This window comes from Dictyostelium discoideum (assembly GCF_000004695.1).
Source record: "Dictyostelium discoideum AX4 chromosome 5 chromosome, whole genome shotgun sequence".
Taxonomy (NCBI): domain Eukaryota; phylum Evosea; class Eumycetozoa; order Dictyosteliales; family Dictyosteliaceae; genus Dictyostelium; species Dictyostelium discoideum.
In genome coordinates, this window is record NC_007091.3 from 2,876,257 (window position 1) to 2,897,498 (window position 21,242).

The 21,242-nt window shown below is 25.9% G+C and overlaps 10 protein-coding genes and 1 pseudogene across 10 annotated transcripts in view; 9 read left to right on the forward strand and 2 right to left on the reverse strand.

The window, feature by feature from the left end:
* Positions 1–471: 471 nt before the first annotated feature.
* act24 (hypothetical protein) lies at positions 472–1,605 on the forward strand (the record flags this gene model as incomplete). Its single annotated transcript, XM_631095.1, has 1 exon — positions 472–1,605. One exon carries the CDS (start codon positions 472–474, stop codon positions 1,603–1,605), a length of 1,134 nt encoding a protein of 377 aa, XP_636187.1.
* Positions 1,606–2,254: 649 nt separating this feature from the next.
* On the forward strand, positions 2,255–3,412 carry act25 (hypothetical protein; the record flags this gene model as incomplete). Its single annotated transcript, XM_631096.1, has 1 exon — positions 2,255–3,412. The coding sequence occupies one exon, from the start codon at positions 2,255–2,257 to the stop codon at positions 3,410–3,412; it is 1,158 nt and encodes a 385-aa protein (XP_636188.1).
* Positions 3,413–4,091: 679 nt separating this feature from the next.
* Positions 4,092–5,210, forward strand: act27 (hypothetical protein; the record flags this gene model as incomplete). The annotated part of the gene is made up of 1 exon (XM_631097.2): positions 4,092–5,210. One exon carries the CDS (start codon positions 4,092–4,094, stop codon positions 5,208–5,210), a length of 1,119 nt encoding a protein of 372 aa, XP_636189.2.
* A 344-nt stretch (positions 5,211–5,554) lies between these two features.
* DDB_G0289509 lies at positions 5,555–6,203 on the forward strand (annotated as a pseudogene; the record flags this gene model as incomplete).
* Positions 6,204–6,824: 621 nt separating this feature from the next.
* Positions 6,825–7,886, forward strand: act28 (poly P kinase component; the record flags this gene model as incomplete). The annotated part of the gene is made up of 1 exon (XM_631099.1): positions 6,825–7,886. The coding sequence occupies one exon, from the start codon at positions 6,825–6,827 to the stop codon at positions 7,884–7,886; it is 1,062 nt and encodes a 353-aa protein (XP_636191.1).
* A 509-nt stretch (positions 7,887–8,395) lies between these two features.
* On the forward strand, positions 8,396–9,526 carry act3 (hypothetical protein; the record flags this gene model as incomplete). Its single annotated transcript, XM_631100.1, has 1 exon — positions 8,396–9,526. The coding sequence occupies one exon, from the start codon at positions 8,396–8,398 to the stop codon at positions 9,524–9,526; it is 1,131 nt and encodes a 376-aa protein (XP_636192.1).
* Positions 9,527–10,549: 1,023 nt separating this feature from the next.
* act18 (hypothetical protein) lies at positions 10,550–11,692 on the forward strand (the record flags this gene model as incomplete). The annotated part of the gene is made up of 1 exon (XM_631101.1): positions 10,550–11,692. The coding sequence occupies one exon, from the start codon at positions 10,550–10,552 to the stop codon at positions 11,690–11,692; it is 1,143 nt and encodes a 380-aa protein (XP_636193.1).
* A 959-nt stretch (positions 11,693–12,651) lies between these two features.
* Positions 12,652–14,614, forward strand: vacA (vacuolin A; the record flags this gene model as incomplete). Its single annotated transcript, XM_631102.1, has 3 exons — positions 12,652–13,284; positions 13,371–13,550; positions 13,631–14,614. The coding sequence occupies 3 exons, from the start codon at positions 12,652–12,654 to the stop codon at positions 14,612–14,614; spliced, it is 1,797 nt and encodes a 598-aa protein (XP_636194.1).
* A 789-nt stretch (positions 14,615–15,403) lies between these two features.
* On the forward strand, positions 15,404–17,443 carry rfa1 (OB fold-containing protein, nucleic acid binding; the record flags this gene model as incomplete). Its single annotated transcript, XM_631103.1, has 1 exon — positions 15,404–17,443. One exon carries the CDS (start codon positions 15,404–15,406, stop codon positions 17,441–17,443), a length of 2,040 nt encoding a protein of 679 aa, XP_636195.1.
* Positions 17,444–17,697: 254 nt separating this feature from the next.
* On the reverse strand, positions 17,698–18,985 carry vasP (vasodilator-stimulated phosphoprotein; the record flags this gene model as incomplete). Its single annotated transcript, XM_631104.1, has 2 exons — positions 17,698–18,835; positions 18,981–18,985. 2 exons carry the CDS (start codon positions 18,983–18,985, stop codon positions 17,698–17,700), a joined length of 1,143 nt encoding a protein of 380 aa, XP_636196.1.
* An 853-nt stretch (positions 18,986–19,838) lies between these two features.
* pigS (phosphatidylinositol glycan, class S) overlaps positions 19,839–21,242 on the reverse strand; it is a gene marked incomplete at both ends in the record, with an annotated part of 1,570 nt that continues 166 nt past the window's right edge. Inside the window, 3 exons of the mRNA XM_631105.1 lie at positions 19,839–20,476; positions 20,621–20,887; positions 20,992–21,172. Of these exons, the coding sequence (XP_636197.1) occupies positions 19,839–20,476; positions 20,621–20,887; positions 20,992–21,172 (1,086 nt within the window). The remainder of the gene's footprint in view (positions 20,477–20,620; positions 20,888–20,991; positions 21,173–21,242) is intronic.

Sequence of the window (21,242 nt, forward strand, 5' to 3'; positions counted from 1 at the left end):
TTTGATTTGATTTACTTTTTTTTATGCAAAAATTGCGTTTTAAATATTTTCTTAATTTTTTAATTTTTTTAAAAAAAAAAAATTTCAAGTTTTTTTTTTTTAAAAATATTATTTTTTTTTTGTATTAAGATAATAAAAAGTAATTCAACTCAATTTGACTATGATTCTATGACGCTGACCCCTCAGATTTTTCAGTCAGTTAAAAAAACTTGAAATTTTCAGTTCTCTGTTAATTCATATTAATTTCTGTTTATAAAAATTACATATTATTTTAAATATATACTCCACATGTTTATAATTATTATTTTTTTTTTTTTTATTGGTAAAAAAAAAAAAAATAAAAAAATAAAAAAATTAACAGTTTATTTTAATAAACCTTAAATAATTTAAAATCATTAATAAAAAAATAAAAAAACAATACAGAGTTATATATCACAAATAATAATCAAATAATAATCAAAATAATATAAAATGGAATGTAAAGAAGACCTAACAATAGTTATTGATAATGGTTCTGGTATGTGTAAAGCTGGTTTTGCTGGTTATGATGCTCCACATGCAGTTTTTCCATCAATTGTTGGTCGTCCTAGACATACTGGTGTTATGGTTGGTATGGGTCAAAAGGATTCATATATTGGTGATGAAGCTCAATCAAAAAGGGATATTCTAAATCTTAAATTTCCAGTTGAGCGTGGTATTATTACCAATTGGAATGATATGGAAGAAATCTGGCATCATACTTTTTATAATGAACTTCGTGTTGCTCCAGAGGAACATCCAGTTCTCTTAACTGAACCGCCATTAAATTCAAAAGCAAATAGAGAGAAAATGCCTCAAATCATGTTTGAAACTTTCAATACTCCTGCAATGTATGTTGCAATTCAAGCTGTATTATCATTATATGCATCTGGTCGTGCAACTGGTGTCATTCTGGATTCAGGTGATGGTGTTTCTTATACTGTACCAGTTTATGAAGGTAATACATTTCCACTTTCAATTACACGTTTACATTTAGCTGGTGGTGATCTTACTGATTACATGAGTAGATTATTATACACTGATTGTGGTTACTACTTTTCAACAAAAGCTGAAAAAGAAATAGTTAAAGATATTAAAGAGAAATTAGCATATGTTGCATTGGATTTTGAAGCTGAAATGCAAACTGCAGCCTCATCGCCTTCATTAGAGAAATCATATAAATTACCAGATGGTCGAATGATCACAATTGGTAATGAACGTTTCCGTTGTCCAGAAGCACTTTTCCAACCATCATTATTGGCTATGGACTATGATGGTATTCATGAAACAACCTATAATTCAATCATGAAATGTGATGTTGATTTTCATAAAGATTTATATGGTAATGTTTTATTATCAGGTGGTTCAACTATGTTCCCAGGTATTGCAGATCGTATGAATAAAGAATTAACTGCACTTGCACCATCAACAATGAAAATTAAAATTATTGCACCACCAGAACGTAAATACTCTGCATGGATTGGTGGTTCAATTTTAGCCTCACTTTCAAGTTTCCAACCAAGGTGGATTTCAAAAGAAGAATATGACGAATCTGGTCCATCAATTGTTCACAGAAAATGTTGGTAATTTTTTAAAAGAAAAAAAAAAAAATACTATTTTTTTAATTAAATAAGAAATATATAAATGGTTGTTTAAAATTATTACCATGAATATTATAAGAATTACTATTTTTAAATATATAAACTGAGATGTAAATTAATAAAATAATTTATTTTGCCAGAATGTAATAATTATATCTCACTAATAAAAATATCCATATAAGGAAATATTAAAAAAAAAAAAAAAAAACAGAAAATTTACATTCATTTTTTTTATATTTTAAATCATTGATGATTTACACGTGCATTCTGAATATTTTCCTTGTTTTTTATTTTTTTTTTTTTTTTTTAATTATATAAAATTTTGTTTTTAAGTTTTTTTTTTTTTTTTAAGCAAAATATTTATTTTTCAAATTACAACATTATGACAACCAAAAGTGATTTCTATGGGGCTGACCCCTTAGATTTTTCAGTTATTTAAACTTAAAAAAACTTGAAATTTTTAATTTCTCTGTTACTTAATATTAATTTCATATTATTTTAAATATATATGTTCATTATTATTATTATTAAAAAAAAAAAAAATTAATTTTTTTAAAATAAACCTAAAATAATTTAAAATCATAAAAAACCAACAATAAGGAACATATATCAAATAATAATCAAAATAATATAAAATGGAATGCGAAGAAGTTCAAGCCATAGTTATTGATAATGGTTCTAGTGTGTGTAAAGCTGGTTTTGGTGGTGATGATGCTCCTCGTACAGCTTTCCCATCAATTGTTGGTCGTCCAAGATGTACTGGTTTTATAGTTGATATGGATAAAAAAGATTCATATTTTTGTAAAAAGAATTCGTGTTTTATGGGTCAAAAGGATTTATATATTGGTGATGAAGCTCAATCAAAAAGAGGTATTCTAAATGTTAAATATCCAATTGAACGTGGTATTATTACAAATTGGAATGACATGGAAGAAATCTGGTATCATACTTTTTATAATGAACTTCATGTTGCTCCAGAGGAACATCCAGTTCTCTTAACTGAACCACCATTAAATCCAAAAGCAAATAGAGAGAAAATGACTCAAATCATGTTTGAAACTTTCAAAACCCCTGCAATATATGTTGCCAATCAAGGTGTATTATCATTATATTCTACTGGTCTTACAACTGGTATCGTTATGAATTCGGGTGATGGTGTTTCTCATACTGTGCCAGTTTATGAAGGTTATATTTTACGTCAAGCAATTTTAAGTTTAGATTTAGCTGGTCGTGATCTTACTGATTACATGAATGAATTATTAACTGATCGTGGTTACTACTTTACAACAAAGGGTGAAAAAGAAATAGTTAGAGGTATTAAAGAGAAATTATCATATGTTGCATTAGACTTTGAAGCTGAAATGCAAATTGCCTCCGCATCGCCTGCATTAGAGAAATCATATGAATTACCAGACGGTCAAGTTATTACAATTGGTAATGAACGTTTCCGTTGTCCAGAAGCACTTTTCCGACCATATACTGGTATTCATGAAACAATCTATAATTCAATCATGAAATGTGATGATGATATTCGTAAAGATTTATTTGGTAGTGTTGTATTATCAGGTGGTTCAACTATGTTTCCAGGTATTGTAGATCGTATGAATAAAGAATTAACTGCACTTGCACCATCAACAATGAAAATTAAAATTATTGCACCACCAGAACGTAAATACTCTGTATGGATTGGTGGTTCAATTTTAGCCTCACTTTCAAGTTTCCAACCAAGGTGGATTTCAAAAGAAGAATATGACGAATCTGGTCCATCAATTGTTCACAGAAAATGTTTCTAAAAAAAAAAAAAAAAAAAAATTAGTTAAATTAATAAAATAAAATAAAAATTATAAAAACAAAAAAAAAAACAAAAAAAAAAAAAAAGTATGGTAAAATAAAAATAAAATAAAAATTATAAAAACAAAAAAAAAAAAAATTAAAAAAAAAAAAAAATAGAATTAGTTTCTTGTCGATAAAAGAAATAATCACTCATATAAATTTTTTTCACTAGTGACATAATTTTGGCTCTAGTTACGTAATATATTATAGTAAAGCATTCGCTGAAAAAAAAAAGGTTAAAAATTAAAAAATAAAACAAAAAAAAAAAAAAAACAAAAAACTAAAAGTCTAAAAGTATGTTTCGTTGAAAAAAAAAAATTTTGAGCAGATGATCATGATCTTTTTTTTTTTGATGACCATTTTTTAAAAATAAATAAAAAAAAAAATAGAGAAAAAAAGTATGGTTTTTATTTAATCACATAAATAGTTGTTGCATCATTGTTTTTTGTTTTTCTATTTTTATTTTTTTTTTTTTTTATTTTTTTTTTTTATTCCCACACAGAATAACGTCTATTCGTGTTTTTCTATTTTTATTTTTATTTTTTTTTTAATCAAAATTAAAATTATTTTTAAATCAATTTTAATTCGTAATTTCAAGATATAAGGAATATCCATATAAGGAAATATTGTAAAAATAAAATGGAAATTAATGTTCAAGCTATAGTTATTGATAATGGTTCTGATACGTGTAAAGCTGGTTTTGTTGGTGAAGAAGCTCCACATTCAGAGTTCCCATCGATTGTTGGTATTGATCAAAATGATTCATATGTTGGTAATGAAGCTCAATCAAAAAGAGGTATTCTAACTCTTAAATATCCAATTGAACGTGGTATTATTACCAATTGGGATGATATGGAAAAAATCTGGCATCATGCTTTTTATAATGAACTTGGTGTTGCTCCAGAGGAAAATATAGTAGTTTTATCTGAATCACCATTAAATCCAGAAGAAAATAGAGAGAAAATGGCTCAAATCATGTTTGAAACTTTCAAAACTCCTGCAATATATGTTGAAAACCAAGCTGTATTTTCGATTTATAATTCTGGTCGTATGACTGGTATCGTTCTGGATTCAGGTGATAGTGCTTCTCATGTTGTACCAGTTTATGAAGGTCTTGCATTGCCACATGCGACTTCAAGTTTAGGTTTTGCTGGTTGTGATCTTACTGATCAAATGAGTTTATTATTAAATGATCTTGGTTACAACCTTGAAAGAGAAATAGTTAGAGATATTAAAGAGAAACTATCATATGTTTCATCAGATTTTTCATGGGAAATTAACGATCCATCAACATTAGGGAAATCATATGAACTACCAGACGGTCAAGTTATTACAATTGATAAAGAACTTTTTGCTTGCCCAGAGGTACTTTTCCTCCCATATGCATTTTTTGGTACGAACCTTGATGGTATTGACAAAGCAATCTATAATTCAATCATGAAGTGTAATGATGATATTCATAATGATTTATATGGTAATGTTGTATTATCAGGTGGTTCAACTATGTTCCCAGGTATTGAATATCGTATGTATAAAGGATTAACACAACTTGCACCATCAACAACGGAAATTGTAATTAATGCAGAACCAGATCGTAAGAACTCTGTATGGATTGGTGGTTCAATTTTAGGCTTAGTTCCAAATTTCCAAGAATTGTGTATTGACAAAGAAGATTATGATGAATATGGTCCATCGTTTGTGAACTTAGTAAAAAGTTTTAGAGAACAAAATCACCAAAATTATTATGGTGAAAATTAACCAAAAAAAAAAAAAAAAAAAAAAAAAAAAAAAAAAAAAAATTCAATTCCAGTTTTCTTCAAATTTTATTCTTAAAAATTATTTTTAAAATTATATTATTAATAAAAATGTTATAAATTTATGGGAAAATATTATATTAATTTTTTTTGTTTTGGTAATAATAATTTTTTTTTTTTTTTTTTTTTTTTTTTTTTTTTTTTTTTTTTTTTTTTATTTTTTTTTTTTTTTTTTTTTTTTTGTATAAATAATTATTTTTTAAATGAAAAAAAAAAATAAAAAAACTTTAAAAAATAAACAATAATTTATATATTCAAATAATAATCAAAATAATAAAAAAAAAAAAAATGGAAAGTGAAGATGTTCAAGCTTTATTTTTTTTTTTTTTTCTTAGTTTATCAATTATCTACTATTTTTAAATATATAAACTGAGATGTATATTAATAAAATAATTTATTTTGCCAGAATGTAATAATTATATCTCACTAATAAAAATATCCATATAAGGAGAATGTAATTATATAAAATTTTGTTTTTAAGTTTTTTTTTTTTTTTAAGCAAAATATTAATTTTTCAAATTACAACATTATGACAACCAAAAGTGATTTCTATGGGGCTGACCCCTTAGATTTTTCAAATCTAGAAGCACTTTTCCGACCATCATTATTGGCTATGGGCTGTGGTGGTATTCATGAAACAATCTATAATTCAATCATGAAATGTGATTATGATATTCGTAAATATTTATTTGGTAGTGTGGTATTATCAGGTGGTTCAACTATGTTTCCAGGTATTGCAGATCGTATGAATAAAGAATTAACTGCACTTGCACCATCAACAATGAAAATTAAAATTATTGCACCACCAGAACGTAAATACTCTGTATGGATTGGTGGTTCAATTTTAGCCTCACTTTCAAATTGTCAAGAAATGTGGATTTCAAAAGAAGAATATGACGAATCTGGTCCATCAATTATTCACAGAAAATGTTTCTAAAAAAAATAGTTAAATTAATATAATAAAATAAAAATTATAAAAACAAAAAAAAAAAAACAAAAAAAAAAATTAAAAAAAAAAAAAAAATCATTTTTGAAACAAAAAATAGAATTAGTTTCTTGTCGATAAAAGAAATAACCACTCATATAAATTTTTTTCACCAATGACATAATTTTGGCTCTATTTACGTAATATACCATTAAAGCATTCGCTGAAAAAAAAAAAGGTTAAAAAATAAAACAAAAAAAAAAAAAAAAACAAAAAAACTAAAAGTCTAAAAGTATGGTTGGTTGAAAAAAAAAAATTTTGAGCAGATGATCATGATCTTTTTTTTTTGGTGGTCATTTTTTAAAAATAAATAAAAAAAAAAAATAGAGAAAAAAAGTATGGTTTTTATTTAATCACATAAATAGTTGTTGCATCATTGTTTTTTGTTTTTCTATTTTTATTTTTATATTTTTTTTTTTTTTTTATTCCCACACAGAATAACGTCTATTCGTGTTTTTCTATTTCTATTTTTATTTTTTTTAAAATCAAAATTAAAATTATTTTTAAATCAATTTTAATTCGTAATTTCAAGATATAAGGAATATCCATATAAGGAAATATTGTAAAAATAAAATGGAAATTAATGTTCAAGCTATAGTTATTGATAATGGTTCTGATACGTGTAAAGCTGGTTTTGTTGGTGAAGAAGCTCCACGTTCAGAGTTCCCATCGATTGTTGGTATTGATCAAAATGATAAAGATTCATATGTTGGTAATGAAGCTCAATCAAAAAGAGGTATTCTAACTCTTAAATATCCAATTGAACGTGGTATTATTACCAATTGGGATGATATGGAAAAAATCTGGCATCATGCTTTTTATAATGAACTTGGTGTTGCTCCAGAGGAAAATATAGTAGTTTTATCTGAATCACCATTAAATCCAGAAGAAAATAGAGAGAAAATGGCTCAAATCATGTTTGAAACTTTCAAAACTCCTGCAATATATGTTGAAAACCAAGCTGTATTTTCGATTTATAATTCTGGTCGTATGACTGGTATCGTTCTGGATTCAGGTGATAGTGCTTCTCATGTTGTACCAGTTTATGAAGGTCTTGCATTGCCACTTGCGACTTCAAGTTTAGGTTTTGCTGGTTGTGATCTTACTGATCAAATGAGTTTATTATTAAATGATCTTGGTTACAACCTTGAAAGAGAAATAGTTAGAGATATTAAAGAGAAACTATCATATGTTTCATCAGATTTTTTATGGGAAATTGACGATCCATCATTAGAGAAATCATATGAACTACCAGACGGTCAAGTTATTACAATTGGTAAAGAACTTTTAGCTTGCTCAGAGGGACTTTTCCTCCCATATGTATTTTTTGGTACGAACCTTGATGGTATTGACAAAGCAATCTATAATTCAATCATGAAATGTGATGTTGATATTCATAATGATTTATATGGTAATGTTGTATTATCAGGTGGTTCAACTATGTTCCCAGGTATTGAATATCGTATGTATAAAGAATTAACACAACTTGCACCATCAACAACGGAAATTGTAATTAATGCACCACCAGAACGTAAGAACTCTGTATGGATTGGTGGTTCAATTTTAGGCTTAGTTCCAAATTTCCCAGAATTGTGTTTTGACAAAGAAGATTATGATGAATATGGTCGGTTGTGAACTTAGTAAAAAGTATAAGAGAAGAAATTCAGATAACAAACACAAATTCACAGTTAAAAAAATAAAATAAAAAAATAAAAAAATAAAAAAATAAATAATAAAATTTAATAAAATAAATTAAATAAACTATTTTTTAGGTTCTTTTGATTTATTTTTTGTAATTTTATTTTATTTTTATTTTATAATTTTATACAAATTTTAAATAATTTCAAAAAAAAAAAAATAAAAAAAAAAATTCAATTCCAGTTTTCTTCAAATTTTATTCTTAGAAATTATTTTTAAAATTATATTATTAATAAAAATGTTATAAATTTATGTGAAAATATTATATTTATTTTTATTTGTTTTGTTATTATTATTTTTTTTTTTTTTTTTTTTTTTTTTTTTTTTTTTTTTTTTTTTTGTATAAATAATTATTTTTTAAATGAAAAAAAAAAATAAAAAACTTTAAAAAATAAACAATAATTTATATATTCAAATAATAATCAAAATAATAAAAAAAAAAAAAAATGGAAAGTGAAGATGTTCAAGCTTTAGTTATTGATAATGGTTCTGGTATGTGTAAAGCTGGTTTTGCTGGTGATGACGCTCCACGTGCAGTTTTCCCATCTATTGTTGGTCGTCCTAGATATACTGGTGTTATGGTTGGTATGGGTCAAAAAGATTCATATATTGGTGATGAAGCACAATCAAGAAAAGGTATTTTAACACTTAAATATCCAATTGAACATGGTATTGTTACCAATTGGGATGATATGGAAAAAATCTGGCATCATACTTTTTACAATGAACTTCGTGTTGCTCCAGAGGAACATCCAGTTCTCTTAACTGAAGCTCCATTAAATCCAAAAGCAAATAGAGAGAAAATGACTCAAATCATGTTTGAAACTTTCAACACTCCAGCAATGTATGTTGCCATTCAAGCTGTGTTATCATTATATGCATCTGGTCGTACAACTGGTATCGTTATGGATTCAGGTGATGGTGTTTCTCACACTGTACCAATTTATGAAGGTTATTCATTACCACATGCAATTTTACGTTTGGATTTAGCAGGTCGTGATCTTACTGATTACATGATGAAAATCTTAACTGAACGTGGTTACTCATTTACAACAACTGCTGAAAGAGAAATAGTTAGAGATATTAAAGAGAAATTAGCATACGTTGCATTGGATTTTGAAGCTGAATTGCAAACTGCAGCCTCATCGTCTGCATTAGAGAAATCATATGAACTACCAGACGGTCAAGTTATCACAATAGGTAATGAACGTTTCCGTTGTCCAGAGGCACTTTTCCAACCATCATTTTTGGGTATGGAATCTGCTGGTATTCATGAAACGACATATAACTCAATCATGAAATGTGATGTTGATATTCGTAAAGATTTATATAGTAATGTTGTATTATCAGGTGGTTCAACTATGTTCCCAGGTATTGCAGATCGTATGAATAAAGAATTAACTGCACTTGCACCATCAACAATGAAAATTAAAATTATTGCACCACCAGAACGTAAATACTCTGTATGGATTGGTGGTTCAATTTTAGCCTCACTTCCAACTTTCCAACAAATGTGGATCTCAAAAGAAGAATATGACGAATCTGGTCCATCAATTGTTCACAGAAAATGTTTCTAATTTTAAAAGAAAAAAAAAAAACAACGTTGTTGGAAATTCCTTTACCAACATAGTTAAATAAAATAAAATTAAATAAAAATTATAAAATAAAAAACAAAAAACAAAAAACTAAAAACCAAAGTATGATATGTTTTAAAAAAAAAAAAAAAAAGTCTAAACTTTACAACTAAAGTAAAAAAAAAAAAAAAAAAAAAAACCCATGGTGTTGGAAATTCCAAGACCAAATCATAATAAACATATTGTGTGAGATTAAAAAAAAAAAAAAAAAAGGTATACTTTTTGGTTAATTGAATAAATAGTAGTATTTTTTTTTTTTTTTTTTTTTTAATCCCACAGAATAATGTCTGAATCAAACCAATAAAAAATTTTTATCGTATATTTTTGAGTTCTATTTTTAAAAACTAAATTGATTTTAAAAATAAATTAAATCATTGTTAATATTAAAAAAAAAAAAAAAAAAATGAAAAATAAAATTATAATATTTTTTTTTAAAGAAAATAATAAATATTAGATTTAATTAAAAGTAAATAATAGTTAGTTTTTTGGGTAATAACTAAGTTGGATTTTCAAGTAATTTAAAAAAAAAAAAAAAAATTAAAAAAATATAATAAAATAATAAAGAAAACTTTTTTAAAAAACTTTTAATGATTTAAATAATAAACTTATTATTTTTTGTAATTTAATTTTATTTTTTTTTTTATTTTTATAATTTTAAACAAATTTTACATTTAATTTCAAAAAAAAAAAAAAAAAAAAAAAAAAAAAAAAAAAAAAAAAAAAAAAAAAAAAAAAAAAAAAATCCATTTCCTTTTTTTTCAAATTTTATTTTTGGAAATTATTTTATATTATATTTTTAAAAAGAGGTTATAAATTTATGTAAAAATATTATTTTTTATTTTTATTTGGTTTTTTTTTTTTTTTTTTTTTTTTTTGAATAAATAATTTTTATTAAACTAAAAAAAAAAATAAAACATTAAAAAAATAAACAATAATTTATGTATCTAAATAATATTAAAAAAAAAAATGGAAAGAGAAGAAGTTCAAGCTATAGTTATTGATAATGGTTCTGATATGTGTAAAGCTGGTTTTGCTGGTGATGATGCTCCACGTGCAGTTTTCCAATCAATTGTTGGTCGCCCAAGATATACCGGTGTTATGGATGTTATGGGTCAAAAGGATTCATATATTGGTGATGAGGCTCATTCGAGAAAAGGTTTTTTAACTCTTAAATATCCAATTGAACGTGGTATTGTTACCAATTGGGATGATATGGAAGAAATCTGGCATCATACTTTTTATAATGAACTTGGTGTTGCTCCAGAGGAACATCCAGTTCTCTTAACTGAACAACCATTAAATCCAAAAAAAAATAGAGAGAAAATGACTCAAATCATGTTTGAAACTTTCAATACTCCTGCAATGTATGTTGCCATTCAAGCTGTATTATCACTTTATTCATCTGGTCGTACAACTGGTATCGTTATGGATTCAGGTGATGGTGTTTCTCATGCCGTATCGATTTATGAAGGTCATGCATTACCACATGCAATTTTACGTTTGGATTTAGCAGGTCGTGATCTTTCTGATTACATGATGAAAATCTTAACTAAACGTGGTTACTCATTTACAACAACTGCTGAAAAAGAAATAATTAAAGATATTAAAGAGAAATTATCATATGTAGCATTGGATTTTGATGCTGAGATGCTAACTGCAGCCTCGTCAACAACATTAGAGAAATCATATGAATTACCAGACGGTAAAGTTATTACAATTGGTAATGAACGTTTCCGTTGTCCAGAGGCACTTTTTCAACCATCATTATTGGCTATGGAATCTGCTGGTATTCATGAAACAATCTATAATTCAATCATGAAATGTGATGTTGATATTCGTAGATATTTATTTGGTAATGTTATATTATCAGGTGGTTCGACAATGTTCCCAGGTATTGCAGATCGTATGAATAAAGAATTAACTGCACTTGCACCATCAACAATGAAAATTAAAATTATTGCACCACCAGAACGTAAATACTCTGTATGGGTTGGTGGTTCAATTTTAGCCTCACTTTCGAGTTTCCAAGAAATGTGGATTTCAAAAGAAGAATATAATGAATCTGGTCCATCAATTGTTCACAGAAAATGTTCTAATTATTTAAAATAAAAAAAAAATTATTTATATCAAATCTCTAAAATTATTATTATAAAATTATAATTAGTTTTAGTCATGTTAAGAAAATTAAAAAATAAAAAAAATAAAAAAATAAAAAAAATAAAAAAAATAAAAAAATAAAAAAAAAGTACTAAATTAAATAAATAATATAATATTGGTTTGTAAATTAAAAAGATAAATAAAATTTTTATATCTCTTTTATTTGTTTGAAAAAAAAAAAAAACGGTTTGGTGGTTATTTTTTTTACAGAAATGAAAAAAAAAAAAAATAGAAAAAAAAGGAATGATTTTCAACTAATTACATAAATAGTTGTATAATTATTTATTTTTTACAAATTTACCAAAAAAAAAAAAAAAAAAAAAAAAAGAATCAAAAAGCCAATTTCTTACTTCAAAGAAAATAATACCCTAAACAAATATTTTCGAGCATCATTGGCGACAATAGCATCATTATTGATTTTCTAAAATATCCAAAAAAAAAAAAAAAAATTAAAAAATAAATAAAAAAAATAAAAATTAAAAAATTAATTTCTCAGATATTTTTTAAAATTTCATAAACGTTTCATTCCATTTATGTCGCCTCGCACAGAACAGTGTAATGTACGTTTTTGTTCAAAACCTCAAGGTTGACTTTGATTAATTATTATTGATTTTTTTAATTTCTGGTAATTGTCGAAAAGTCTTTGAATCGATAACTTATTAATAAAAAAAAAAAAAAAAAAAAATAAATAAAAAAAAAAGTTAAAAATAAATTTTTTAATTAAAAAAAAAAAAAAAAAAAAAAAAAAATCTAATCACATTTTTTAACCTCCATACTTTCACACACATAAAATTCAAATAAATATAAATATATCTATAATTTTTATATATATATATTTTTAAACTTTATTTTTTTTATATAATAACAAAATTTTTATTTATTTATTTAATTTTAATAATAACAATTAAAAAATGATTGAAGGTAGTGGTAGTAAAACTCCAAAGAGAAACTCTGATGAAATTTCAGTCAAGAGTTTAAGTATTCATGAAGCCAATACATTATCATCTGAACATGAACATGAAAGTGGAAATGAAGAATTAACCCTCAGTCAAATTGTTATTAGATCAGACTTTGCCAATGAATCCTCTGAAAGACAATCAAAGATCATTTTGGATAGATTCAATCAAGGTATTGGTAAAAACTCTGCATTTACAGATTCACCAGCACTTGGTCGTGGTCTTTCACGTGTTGATGTTAGTTATTTTGTTATGGGTCATCGTAATCAAGTTGCAGAGTTATATGATCCACGTGGTCAACGTTTCAGTACTGTATTAACACCAGATCCAACTGTTAACATTAAATACGTTGGTCCAGTTTCAAAGACTGCACACTACTTTGGTGCCTATGGTAAACATGTCTTAAACGTTCCAGCTGGTCATTATGCTAAAGCATTCTCAAAGAATAGACCAGTTCTCTATGGTGAAGGTCCACATGTTATCATTGATCCAACTTTCCAATTTGATGAAAATAATGGTTTTGTTAATCAACAAGAACCATTCATTGAACATTCAACTATTAATATTCTTAGAATTCCAGCTGGTAAAGTAAGTAAAAATTTTAAAAATAAATTAAAATAATAATAATAATAATAATAATAATTAATAATATTTTAATTATTTAATTTTTTCAGATTGCAAAAGTTTGGATTGGTACTCAACCACATATTTTAGAATCACGTCGTGATCCATATGTTTTTGTTGATGCTCAATTTAAATTAGTTTCACCTGATGGTGCAAAAAAAGCACAACTTTTTGAAAGTTCATCTTGTACCTTTGTTGAACATGGTTCAATTAAACGTATTATTCCACATGTATGTATAATAATTTTTTAAAAAAAAAAAAAGTTTAAATTAAAAAAATATGTTAATTTTATTTATTTTATTTTAATTAGACTGGTGAAGTTGCAATTACATATAATAATGGTATTTTAACAATTATTCCAACACCAAAAGATGGTAAACCAGTTATTATTGATTCACCAACTCATAACTTTGAAGGTTTTATTAGTACAAGTTTACAAACTTGTTTATTCCCATCAAAGGAAACTAAACAACAAGCATTGGCAGATAACAAATCAGCATTGGCAGATGAAATTAATTTAAAGATTTTCCAAACCAGAGATTCACTTCGTGTTGGTGTTGTATTGGTAGTTGCATTTAAAATTGTTGACCCAGAACTAGCAATTACTAAACTTGGTAAAGAGGGTATTATCAATCATATTGAGAATGTTTCATTCGCTGATATGGGTAAAGCAATTCAATTGAGTACTTTACAAGAGATTATGTATTTCAATAGTATTAAACCAGGTCAAGCCACCAATGATGATAGTGTTCAAACCATTCAAGATCGTGTAAAGAGTCATTTGGCTAGAGATTTATTCGATTATGGTGTTGAGTTATCACGTTTACAAATTGAAACTATGAAAGTTTTAGATACTGAAATCGCAAAGAAACTCGCTGGCCAATCTGTCACCTCTGCAGAGTTTACCACTAAACAAGCAACCCTTGTCAAAGAGTATGATATTAAAACCACTGAAGCTCGTCTCAAGGCTGAAACTGATAATATCGCTTTGGAACAAAGAAATAAAGCTATCATCTCTGAATCTCAAGCTAAATTATCCTCTGCTCAAAGAGAAGCTGAATCTTTACTCATCACTGCTGAGGCTCAAAAGAAAGCTTCTGAATTACAAGGTGAACTCTACACTAAATATCCAATTCTTGCTGAAATCGAATTGGCTAGAATTAAAGCTGAAGCCCTCAAAAATGCCACCCTTTACATCACTCCTCAAGATGCTGGTGCTTTCATGAATTCTCCATTGGTTTATTTCGATAAAATGATGAATGCTAATAATACTATTCAACAAAAAAAGAATTAAAATATTTTAATTTAAAACATTAAGAATTAAAAAAAAAAAAACAAAAAAAAAAAAAAAAACAATACTTTTATTGTTTCATAATTTTCCAAACATTTGTATTTTAAAAAAAAATAAAAAAAAAAAAAAAATTTCAATCTTTTTTTTTAAAACTATTTCTGGTTTCCTTTTTTAAGCTTGGTTTTTTGTTTTTATTCTTTTTTTTTTTTTTTTTTTTGTTTTTAACAATGATTTAATTTAATTTATTTTAATATGAATTTAGATAAGAGCGCAAAATGATATAAAAAATGAATGCAAATCATTCTATTTTTTTTTTTTTAAGAATTTAGTTATTTATCATTCATTTTTTAAAAAAAAAAAAAATTAATATTAATTGTGAAAAATATAAAAAATAAGATGGAGTGGATTTCCAAAAAAAAACACTTTTTTCTGAAAATGGACAAAGGTAAAACGACATTTTTATTTAATTTTTTAATTATATAAAGGGAATTTAAATTAAAAAAAAAAAATATATTAAACGGTTGTTAGAATTTGGAATTTTAAAATTTCTAGGAATCCATTAATTTTGCGCCTTTTTTATTTTTTTTTTGAATTTTTATTTTTTTTCAATTTTTTTTATTTATTTATTTTTTTTTTTTATTTTTTTTATTTTTATTTTTTTTTCTCATTTTTAATCCATACACATACATTCATTTTATTTAAATAAAAAAATATAAAATAAAAAAAAAAAACCGAATTTTAAATTTGTATATATATAAAAAATAAATAAAAAATAAAAAAAAAATAAAAAAAATGTCAATTAATCGTGGATGTTTAACAAATATTATTAACGTTGACCAAACTAAACGTTTTCAAAATATTGATTGTAGAGTTCAAGTTATAAAAACAAAACAATCTTCAAGTAATAATTTAGAAATTCATTTATCAGATCAAGATCATATTTTTGTTGGTATTTCAAAGACTGATCCATCAAATATTCCAATCAATTCAATTGTTAACCTAAGTGATTTCTCTATAAACTTTCCAAAAAGATTCCTTAATATCGTTCAATTCAATGTTATCTCTCAAGAAAAAGAAATTAAAACCGCACAAGGTAAAGCTTTAACATATCACTCAGTATATAAAAAAACAGATGGCAATAGTCAAAACAGTAATCAACCACAACCACAACAACAACAACAACATCAACAACAACAACAACCAAGAGCAAATACAACAATGGGCTCAAATAGTGGAATTGCATCAAGAGGTAATCCTTTAGCAAATCAAAGAAATCAAGCAGGTGCAATTAGATCAAATAATAATTTTGGTGGTAATAGTAATAATAATAATAATAACAATTATAATAACAACAATAATAATAATAATAATAATAGTGGTGGTGGTTCAAATAATTTTTATGCAGATTTATCAACACAACCAATTACAGATATTGAAAGTATAGCACCTGGTATGAATGTTCAATTTACAATCAGAGCAATGGTTAGAAATAAACAACCATTAAAAAGTTGGAATAAGGGAGCCAATGGTGAAGGTAAACTTTTTAGTATGGAATTGGTAGATAGTACTGGTGAAATTAAATGTGCTTGTTTCTCTGATAGTTCAAATCCAAACAACTTTATCAATGCACTCTATGATTGCTTTGAAAATGGTAAAGTCTATTTCATTCAAAGATTCTTTGTTAAAAGTGCAAACAAATTATACAATACACTCTCACATCAATCTGAACTCAGTATCAACTCTGAATCAAGAGTAATGATTAGTCCAGATCAAACCCAATTCACTCCACATTATAATTTCAAAAAGATTGCTGATATTGAAAACTTGGAAAAGAACGACACTGTCGATGTTATTGGTGCCATTACAAACATTGATCCAATCGCCAATCTCACTAGCAAACAAGGTAAAGAATTCACCAAATTTGGTATCACCATCGCCGATGACACCAATGCCAGTATCAATGTCGTTTTTTGGAATGAAAAAGCCACTGAAGTTGCACCTCAAGTAAAGGTTGGTGATATCATTGCAATGAAGGGTGTAAAAGTTTCCGATTTCTCTGGTAGAACACTCTCTTATAGTTTTGGTTCATCCTTTGGATTGAATGATGAACAACTTCAAGAAACCAGTAATCTTCGTGCACATTTACAAAACTTTGATGTCAATTCTCTTCAATCACTTACCATTGCAAGTTCCTACACCCAAAGTTCCTATGAACAAGTTAATCTTCCAATCTTTTTAATCAGAACCATCTCTGAAGGTTCACCACTCTTCATTTCAGATCCAAAAACAAATAAAAAACTCTATCGTACAATCGGTCAATTCCAACGTGTCGTTCCTTTAAGTCAAGCTGGAGAGATGGACAAAGGTGATGAAATCTCTTCCAAAATGGAATGGAAATATAAAGCATGCAAAAAATGTAAAAAATCTTGTCCAGAAGGTAGTTGCCCACAATGTGGTTCAGATGATTGGGAATATGCTTATCGTATGAGTTTGAAATTATCCGATGGTGATGATGCAATCAGTGTTGAGGTAATGGGTAAAACTGGTGATAGATTATTTGGTAAAAGCGCTGCAGAATTATATCAAATGAATCAAGAACAAATCAATGAAATCTTTAACACTGTACTTAGTAACAATTATGTTGTTTCACTTGCCCCAAGCTCTTATATGGGTAGCAATGGTCAAACTTACAACAGATTCAATGTCTATGATTTTGCAAATCTCTATGATACACCAAACAAACTAGTTTCTGGTCCAAATCCAAATGCTCCAAATCAATTCCAAAATTATATTGAAAGTAGTTTTAATGATTGTAGATTATTTAATGAATAAATAAATAAATAAATAAATTATATAAAAATAAAAAATAATAAAAAATATAATATTTTTTTTTTTTTTTAATTAAATTATTTTATATAAATCAACTTTCAAATTATTCTAATTTCTAATTAATTTTAGTTTATTTTTTAATTTGATAAATATATATATTTTTTTATTTTTTTTTTTTTTTATTTATATATTTTTTTTTTTTTTTTTTTTTTTTTTGAAAGAAATCATTTAACTCATTCGCCCATTAAAGTATTAATTTAATGTTGAGATGCTCTGATTGCTTCTAAAATTTCATCTTTAGCTTTTTGAATTTCCTTTCTAACTTCAGTTAAAATTTCTTCTTTGAGTGATTGTAAATCTTCATTGGCTACAGTTGATGGGAGTGGAGCTGATAAGGATGGTGAAGGTGGTTTGTTTGCAGCAGCTGTTTTAGTTGCTGGTTTACTGAATGATTGTGGTGGTTTGAAAGATGTTGATGATGGGGTTGGTGCTGGAGTTGGTGCTGGAGTTGGTGCTGGAGTTGGTGCTGATGATTCTTCTTTTGGTTGAGATGCTGCTGCCTTCATTTTGGCTCTCTTGGCCATAACTTCGGCCATTAAATCACCACCGCCACCACCACCGCTAGATTTTGGAGCTGGTGCTGGTGTTGAACCGCCTGATGATGGCTCTGATCCAGCATTGCTGGCAGCTGAATTTGCAGATGGTGTGGTTTTTGTTGGTACACCAGCGCTTTTATCAACTGTAACTGTCTTTTTAAGTCCACCCTTTGAGAAATTTTCAATTGAACCTAAAAGGGCATTTCTTCCAGTACCGCCACCTGCGGCTGGTGGTTTTGGAGCTGGTGGTGGTGGTGGTGGACCTGGTGGTTTTGGTGGAGCTGGTGGGGCAGCTGGTGGAGCTGGAGCTTGTGGAGCAGCAGCTGGTGCTTGTGGTGGTGCGACTGGTGCTTGTGGTGCAACTGGTTTAGCGATAACGGTGGATGGTGGTCTTTGTGGTGGTTGTTGTGGTTGTGGTGGTTGTTGTGGTTGTGGTTTTGGTACTTGTGGTGGTGGTTGTTGTGGACCACCTTTGAGGGATCTTAAAACATTTTCAAAACCTCCACCAAAGGTATCTGCATCTTGTTTACTTGTAAAGTTGATACCAAAATGAGTACGTTGATCAGTGAATTGATGGAAAATTTCAGAGGCTCTACTATAGACAACTTCACTCTTTACTGCAAAATTAATTAAAAAGTTATTTGGATCATCACCTGCTCTACCAATTACTCTGTAAGTGTTTGCGCCTGAATTAAAATACATTTGAAGTGTGGCTGGTACATTTGATGATGGTACCCAATTTCTAGTTTGTGGACTGTATGTAAAAACTTGTCCTGTTGCATTAAAAATTGCTGTTTCACTATAAAGAATTTATTTTAAAAAAATAAAATTTTTTTTTTTTTTTTTTTTTTATTATCATTAATATCTTTTTTTTTTTTTGGTTTTTGGTTTTTTTTTTTGATTACCACAAAAAAAAAAAATTCTATTAAAAAAAAAAAACTTACCTCATTGTTGATTACTATATATATTATTAAAAAAAAAAAAAAACTTTTTTTTTTTTATTTATTTAATAAAGGGAAAAAAAAAATGACTATTATTAATACAAATCCAAATACAATTTATTTTATTTTTTTTTTATAAAAAAAATAATTTTAGGGGGAACTTTAAATAAAAATCCAAAAAACTGTGTGTTGTGAAATTATATTTTTTTTTTTCTTTTTTTTTTTTTTTTGTGTGGATGGATGTTAATATGATTTTTTAAAAAATATATAATTTGGGAAAAAAAAAAAATATATATATAAAAAATATGTAAATATATTGGATTGAATAACACAACAACAAAGTTTTATAATTTATTAAAAAATAAAAAAAAAAAAAAATTTAAAAAAAAAAAAAGAAAATTAAAAAAAAAAAATTAAATAAAAAAAAAAAAAAAATAAAAAAAAAAAAATTTGGGGTTGAGCAAACAGTTTGGTTTTGTTTGAAAAAAAAAAAAAAATAATAAAAAAAAAAAAATTGATCGAGATTGTGTGTTAATAACTGCGCGATATTTTATCACATTTCTATGGGAAGCTTATCAGATTTACATTGTTGTTATTATTGGATAAATAATTCTTAATTTTTTGTTTTTTTATAAAAAAAAAAAAAGGCGAATGTTTTTTTTTTTCCTTCTTTAATATTCTTTTTTCCATTTTAATAATTTAAATTTTATAAATAAATGAACAAAAAATAAAAAAAAAAAAAAAATAAAAAAAAAATAAAAAACATTGTTTTTGATTAAAAAAGAAAAAAAAAAAAAAAGTTATTTATTTTTTTATTATTATTAATATTATTTTTAAATTTTATTTTTAGTTTAAATAATTTTATTTTTTTAATTTTTTATTTCTATAATGTTTAAATTCTTGAAAGATACCAGCAATGATTGGGAAACAAACTGGTACGAATAGTGGAGTATAAACAGCATACTTATGTTCATCAGGGAAATATAATTGAGAAAGCATATTCTTATCAAAGAAAGCGGATTCAGAAGAGGCTAATGATTGCTTTGATGCTTGTAATGCACAATTATAATCAGATTGTTCAAGACATTGATGTGCACGACCTAAAGATTCGATTGCTACTTTTACTTGATCACGAATATTATCCAAAACCAACATATTTGGTAAACTTTCAATCAATGAACTTAAACTATATAATGTTGATATTGATACATTGATATTCTCTGCTGTATATCTCTTTATGGTTGAATCAATTTCATCATTACTTAAAATAATATCTTTTTCTAAATATTTCTTTTCTTTTTTTTCATTATTTTTGTTGTTGTTTTTATTATTTTCATTATTGATACCTAATAATTCTTTTAATTGATATTTAAATGAAACCATTTGATCCTCTAATTCATTTGTTAAATCAATTGGACCATTATTATTTTTATTTTTATTATTATTTACATTATGAATTATAATACCGCCCCATTGTGGAATTAAAAATGAATTACTATCTAATAATAATAATAATAATAAAAAAAAAAAAAAAAAAAAAAAAAAAAAAAAAAAAGAATTAATAAAGGGTATTATAAATTTTTTTTTTTTTTTTTTTTTTTTTTTTTTAACACAAAACAAAATTAAAAAAAAAAAAAACATACTTTGATTTGAACGAATATATAATGGTGATTGAGTTGTTTTTGGTATGTATATGATAAAATTTAAAGTTGGTTGATTTGTAGATGGAGTATCTAATTGCCATTCATTTGGATTGATATACTCTGAAAGGAATGCAGATGGAATATAATAACTATTCTCTTTTGAATCATAAAGTGGTGATTTTAAAAGTGTTGCATAATGTGAAATTTTAGATTGAACTGTAAAATTTGCAATATCTGATATTTGCTCAATAAATGGTTGAATATATTCTATATAAATTTTTAATTATTATGAATTATGAATTATTATTAATTATTATTATTTTTATTTTTTAATCTTTTTTTTTTCAAATGTATAATTATTTAGTATTTACTATTTGAAAGGTAAGGGAAATCCCATTTTGGTATGATATCAGATGGATCAGAATTTAATAATGTAAATGATAAACTATATTCTGTTGCTGTTTTAACTTCAATATCATGTTGAATTGGTCCAACTTGATTAAAGAGTTGTTTAAATAATGGCCATTTGCTTTGTGTGATATTATCTTTTAACTAATTAGTATTATTTATTGATATTAGTATATGTGGTAAAAGTTTTTATTATTCTCTTTTTTTTTTTTAT